General features: G+C 44.7%; 1 protein-coding gene across 1 annotated transcript in view; it reads right to left on the bottom strand.

Annotated features, from left to right (window-relative positions):
* Positions 1-3,099: 3,099 nt before the first annotated feature.
* Positions 3,100-6,998, bottom strand: part of CUNH1orf115 (chromosome unknown C1orf115 homolog) — a 4,413-nt gene continuing 514 nt past the window's right edge. Inside the window, exon 2 of the mRNA XM_027641682.1 lies at positions 3,100-4,612. Coding sequence (XP_027497483.1) covers positions 4,493-4,612 — 120 coding nt within the window. The 3' untranslated portion in view covers positions 3,100-4,492. The remainder of the gene's footprint in view (positions 4,613-6,998) is intronic.

The following is a 6,998-nucleotide window of genomic DNA, read 5'->3' on the forward strand; positions in this document are numbered from 1 at the left end:
CCTTCGCCAGTCGCTCCTTGTTACCAGAAGCAAAGCTTTATTCTTAGCGTCAGTGCTCCTAGCAAGGGTGAGGATATCAGTCTTTTACATTTCCATACAGTAGGTAAATTTATAAGCTTTCTGCTCACCATGGCAGGATTCCACTCACAGCCTCATCCAGACTGGAATGATCCCAGGAGGTTTCTCCTCCAGCCTCTGCTCACAGTAGAGTCAACACTGTATTCACACTGGGTTGTCCTCCACTTTGAACATCATGCCTTTAGACCCTCCATGGACAGACACTTCCCAGCCTCCTGAAGAAACCTCTCCTTTCAATGCTTATTGTGTCCCCTTGCCCCCCAGTTTGAATTTATGACCATGGCCTCTTGCTGCCTGGCTGCAGACCGCAGTAAAGAGCCTGGACCCATCTTGTTGGCAACCCTTTCTTAGGTCTTGAAAAGATGCTGTCTAGGCTTTCATAAGTCTTCCCTCCTCCAGCTGAACAAGTCAAAAGCCCTGCCCCTGTCCTCATATGCAATGCAGGATTCAGGAAGATGCACCACCCTCTCTGAGCTCAGGCTAGACTTCACCCCAGAAAAAGCCTGGCAGCCTCATGCTGTTTCCTACAAGAAGAAGGAAGGCAAGGATTTTATTCCTTTACTTCTTTTTAATTTAATTATCTCCATTCTTCTCCAAGCTCTTCAGACTCTCTACTGCTACTTGAAGAAATAAGGATTTCCAAAGCACACTGTGCAGTTAACTGCAGCAACTTCATACACATTTTAGGACCAGTTTTGTCTCAGAAGAGGCCAGTGTCCAATTAACAAGGCACTCAGGATACAGAAAAAGAGACAACTGGTTTTACAGCACCCCAGCACAAAACCTGCCCCTGTCCCAGTCTTACAGCCAGAGGTCAGAAAGGTCATTCATCTCTGAAGTGAACCTGCTGTGCCATGGTATGGTACAGCTCTCCTCAGTCACTGCACTTCAAAAGCAAGCTATGCTAGAGTGTTTCCTTGCTGCTAATGTCGCAGGACAAAGGACAATAGCTATGAGTCCTTTGCCATTTCCTCAGAGCCTACAGTAAGTCAGAGTAGTAATCAAATACTCTGGCAAAAACAGCCAAAATATGCTTTATTCTGCTCTGTGACTCATTGAGCAGTCATTAGGAATACTCAGGGATTTAGATTAAAAGTGATTTGCCAGGTTGTCTGGTTATGGAGTTCATTCCTAGCTTAACTATCTACTTCTTGCCACTCTTGCATGTATTTACCTTCCCAAACTTATTTATCCTGCCATTTGTTATAAAGAATAGTGAAAGGTGTGTAGAAATCTGAAGGGAACCAGATAGCACAGTAGCACACCACTGGTGACAAAAACCTGTCAAGTGAAGCAACTCCACGCAAATGCCTCAGGGAGGAACATATTTCGTCTAGCTCAAATGTCAAATCCAATCTTCCCCCTCTACGCACTGTATCATAGTATCCACCACATCTCACCTTTCTGAGTAAGTTGAGTGTCTGTTTTGTTCCTCAAAGGCACCAGGACAAGCTGCAGACAAGACTATTTTAATAACAGAGACTGTGTGAACCTCTGGGTTGAAAGCTCTGCCTGCTGGGGTGGCTCCTCCAAGGACAACCTTGTTAAGAGTACAAAATGCCTGTGCAGAAGCCAAGCCAACCCTGGACTGCCCTCCCAGCTTGGCACACTCCCAGGGCTGCCTGGGGAGCCCAACCTCCTCCGAGTCACCTGCAGACTTCCACCACAACAGCTCTGTTTCAGATGGAGGTTACCATTTCTCGTTGGTTGAGTGGGCTAACCTGCCACTCAGTGCCGAGTTAGTCAGGGAATATTTCCTCATCTCCTATATCACTGAGACAACATTTAGCAACAGTGCTGTAGGATCTGTGCTGTCCCACCTGTTTGCATCAGCACTAAGCCAGATCTGGCCCAGCAGGGATGCTGCCATGACTGACAGGAACTCTGCCATCTACCTCGCTGAAAAATAAACCTCACGCTTCAGATTCAAATTTTCTGGATGCTGCTCTGTGAACTGGGCTATTGAGGAGAGTAGCAAACCCTCAGGCCAAGACTTGGCCTCACGAATTCACTCCACCAGCTCAGGAGTGAATCTCTGCTCAAAGAGAACTGATAAGCAGCACTAATTGGTAGCCTCAGTGAGAACCATCAGTTCATTTTGAGGAAGGAGAATGAATCACCAGCTGTTTTATAGCAACAGCACAGGTTACTTGCTTACTTTTTCTTTCTCCCTCCTCTTTCTTTGTTTTTGGTCTGTTTTAGAAACAACACTCAGCTGAAGCTGACCCACCAAGATGCATCAGGCTTTGCTTTTCTCAGGCAAAAGGGTCCTGTATGGATAGCAAGCACCAGGTGAGATTAAAGTTGCACCAGGTGAGCAGAGACCATACGTCAGCAGGCAAAAGTCAGTGTGCTGGAAGTTCAGGAGCTAAAGTTCATGTTTACCTTAGTGGAAAGTCCCTGCACTGAACGGGCTGGACCCTGCATGTTGCAATGTGTGACCAGCCTTTCTAGTCAGAGAAATAGATGGACACTCACTTCACATGGAAAAATGGAGACACAAATCCCTCCTGCTTGACTTCAGTAATTTAAACAAAAAGGTCTAATGATTCATGCTGTAAAAGCACTATAAAAGATAGTGTAACAAAATCTGAAGTTAATCCCACACTCTTCAGGCTGGTGTGGCATGTGGGTGGTAGGATGGCCCTGTTATTACTGCAGAAGAGGCAGCTGGTATTGACAACCCTCTGACCTGCTGGTGGGGCCAATCAGAGGAATGGGTCTGTCCCCACAAAGAAGTTCAAGACAAACAACTAGAGGCATAACATCTATGAGTGAAATCCCATTGTGGCTATTCCTACCCTAACTCATGCAACCTGAGATCCTCAGCAGCTTCATCTCTATCTTGCCTCTCCTGAGCATGTCCATGCAGTCTGGGCTACAGCCGTGTCCTTCTGGAAGGGCACTGAGGCAAAACAACGTGGGGAAGTTTACACTGCAGCTTCCCCTCACTGGCTGGGCCACTGCTGAGAGGCTCCTCCTCTGTGCACTTACTTGTGTGTGTAGGTAAAAAACACGACATGGATTTAATTACTTTTATTTACAGACCAGTCAGAAAAGAGGATAGAAAAAAACCCCCACCTTTGATTCATTTGCTACATTTAAAACAAATACAGTGTGGTTTGCTAAGACATACAAACCCCTTCGTTCAGAGAAGGCAAAGCAAGCAGTTTCCAGTGAAGTCAACTCCTTGATTACAGACACTATCAAAACTAGAAAGATATATAATACACAGAAAGTGCTACCAGGGAAGTCTTTTACTGCTACCACAAAAGACTGACAGAAACAAACTAATAAAATCCACAGACTTTTTAAGACCCATAAACCACCTTGTTCCTGTGTCATCAATACAAGATTTACATCCCTGGATGTGCAACATGGAAGCTGCTCCACCCGCATTACAGAGCTGAGCCATTTGATGTTGACATCCTCTGGCTACAACCCAGATACAGAAATGAAGATGGAGTTGGCAGGTTCTTTGGTCCCATTCTTATACACAACAGTTGCACATCCTTACACCAAATGCTGTATGTATTTTTTTTCAGATGCAGCTGGCAATCCACTTTTTTCCCTGGTGAACACAACAGAACTATTTTTTTTTTATGCCCCAGCTTCCAGAAAAAGGTATGTCAGATACAAATTTTGTTCTCAGTAAAAAAAAATCTGCAGATTTCATAGTAGCAGAGGAAAAGTTTAAAATGTTGATCACAGTGAACCTTTAATGCCCCAAAATAAGAAGACATACACATCTCATTCTCTTTCCGGGTTTTTACATTATTCTTAAGATTTAAAGGCTCATTATGTCCAGCGTTTGAAATGAAGAACCATGACGCAACAAAGCTATCTTTGTCTCAGGCCACAGTCCTTTTACATCCAAGTATATTTTTAAGCACACTCATAATCTTAACCTTCTCAGGGAAAAAAAACCCCACCAAATGACAAAAATACCTCAGAAAACCAAATACTATCTTTTCCTGACCCTTTGTTATCTGTTTCCTCCGCTGCTTTGACAATTCCTCTCCCTACCCAAACTCATCTCCACCTCCCCAGCTGCTCTCTCATCCTCTATTTTCTTTCATTTCTCTCTCCTTCATCTACTTGCTTTTCCATCCTTCCTTGGCTTCCTTGTACACATAGCACGAAGCTCTAGAAAACAAACTCATGCCCGAGAACAAACTTCTGCTCAATCATCAAAGATTTTCCCTCATTCTTGCATTTCCTTGACCTGATCTGATTTTATAAAGGGTTGGAAGTTTTTGCAGAGAAGAGCACTCAGTCTTGGGAAAGGGGTTGGCGCAGGGGTGTGGAGCTGGGATTGTTGGTCCAAGAGGTTTCTCTGATGCAGGTCTCAAATTTAATCCTGAGAAAGCAGCAATGGCCTCACATGCCCCTCTGTGGGGTGCGTGGAGCTGCTCTAGCGGACGAAGTTTGCCACGTGTGTTGCCACCCCAAAGGGAGCGGAATAGGCCGCCGCTAATCCTTGCAAGCCGACCACCAAGTAGTGACATCCCTTCTGCAGAGCTTTGCCGACGTTCTGCGGAGAGAGATGGAGAAAGGGGATAAAAAAAATGAGAGGCCGTAGAAGACACCTTCGCATAAAATCGTTCCGACAACCAGTGTCGCTGCCCCAGAAAATGAACTTCTCCCACAGCTAATGAGGGCTTGAGCGTGGAAAAACATTTTACCATCTATTTTTATGTAGAAATACACACCCACAGGGTATAGTTAAACTGAACGGATGCAGCCTCCACAGGAAGCCAGGCTTTCACGTGGGCTCCTATTCAAGAATAAAATTAGTTCAAATTCACCCTAGCTTGTAGAAGTGTATGTTTCCCACACACACAGGTTCTGGCTGTGTTAGTAGCTGTAAAAGCACATAAAGCGTTAAAACTGGAGCTGAACAAGAAGACAGTAATCGCTGAGAATACATTTGTGGAAATTTTATGGCTTTTTGTCAAAATAAGATTTTTTGGCCAAAATAAGAATGTGTCAATCCACTTTCATGTCTGTACATGTTTAAGAACTCATCTGTGTACTGCATAAGAGACAATTTGCTACAGACTATTTAATTGAAAACGTTAATCTAATTTTGATTTAACTTCAGATGGTTTTTGCTCATATGGCTGGGGAATAAATAGTGTCGTCAGTTGGGGAGGAATATCATAATTAATTGTTAGTAAGTCTTCATGGTTGTGTGGAACTAGATCAAAAGCATCTCTTGTAACATGGAAAACACTAAAACAGAGTAAATACTCTAAAATCAATGAAATCCAGTCAATATTATATTTCTTGGTTTTCTTAAATCTGGATTACAGTGGTACTGCCACATGAAAACCTTCAGCTGTTGTGATACTACTATATAGCTGAATTTTGCTTGTTTTATTCCTATGGAAACTTACTTGAAGGGAATTAAGATGCCAAAATAAAAAAGGTAAACCGATCCTGGGGGCAGAGCCTGAGGCTGGAGGAGGAGACGTGTGGCCTTCCCTTCCCACATCTGCCCTGGTCTCACTGTGTCACACTGGAGACTTCTTTCCTCCTTCCTGCCATGTGTGCAACTTTACCTACCTGGACCTTACCTGCACTATCAGGAGTTGTTCTTTATGCCAGGGCCAAACTGGCAAACCTTCCCTGCGGGAATGTCATCTGACCAACATAAAAGGGAATACGTAGTGTTCAAGAACTGGCCTGTGCTCTGAACATTGTTATAAGTGTCCCTATACCAACAGCACATACAGCAATAGGACCAGAAGCGAAGTTATGACCTGCTGCGATGTAACCAGACTCACTAAACTGCACCGTAAAGATTGAGCCTGCTGGCTTGAGACAGCTTCCTACTGCATGTGACCTGGAAATCACAGTGCTGGAAACTCAAAGTATCAAATGCATCATGAAAGAATGAAATATTCTATTCAAATCTTTATGAAACAGCAGGATTTGAGAGGGAGCTCCTGACTATGCTGACATCAATTTCAAAACTCAGTTTCAAAAGTAAGTAACTTTGCCGAGCTGACTGGCATTTTTTGCATGTCAGACATAGCAAGCATAGCTTTACCAAAATCACCACTTTTAAAAGAATGCAGTAGAAAGTCATGGCTCACACTGACATCTGCAATCTCTGCAGTAGGAAAAGATTCCTGACAACGGAGAGGTTTTTCTTGCTAACACAGAAACTATTTTTTGCTACAAATATTCAAGACATACCTGAGATGTACTTAAGTGACATAAACAAGAGACAAATAATCGAATTCTTCCACATAGCACTTCTGTAACCAAAGACACTCATCTTCTAGTGGGAAGAAAATCAAACCACCAGACTGTAGGACTGGTGACTTCCCACACAGAGCAAAAGAACAGTTTTGACTCAAAATAGCTGTTACAGATGAAGAACATGTTGCACTTTTTTCTGTAACTCACAGCGGTGATTTTCAGGGGGCACCTAGAAGGCAAACTCGGCCAAGGAATGTACTGGAGGGATGTTTACCATTTCTTTCGGTCACTTCAGTAGAAGTGGAAAAAAATGCAGGCCAATTAACTGGAAGTTTTAAGGAATAGTGTTAAAACAATGACGCCGAGGGAAACGCAGAACCAAGCAAGGCAAAGTACTCGTCACATGGATCAGCTTAGTGTCATTTTCACTCCGAAGAGGCAGATTTTGTACTCTTTGATCCGGGCGAGGGTCGGTGTCCGGCCCTCCCCAACAGCACCGGCTCATTCCCGGGAAGGTCCAGAGCGAGCCCGAAGGCTGACCCCGCCTCGGAGCTGGGCGCTGGCACTGAAATGCCCGAGGGACAAGGGGCACTTCCCAGAGCCTCTCGAAACAGTCGGGGCCGAGACCCCGCCGCCCTCCCCCTCCGCGGGTCCCCGCGCCGAGGATCCCTGTGCCGAGGATCCCTGTGCCAGGGATCCCTGTGCCGAGG

The sequence above is a fragment of the Corapipo altera genome, unplaced genomic scaffold (genome assembly GCF_003945725.1).
Source record: "Corapipo altera isolate COAL_440 unplaced genomic scaffold, ASM394572v1 48b, whole genome shotgun sequence".
Taxonomy (NCBI): Eukaryota; Metazoa; Chordata; class Aves; order Passeriformes; family Pipridae; genus Corapipo; species Corapipo altera.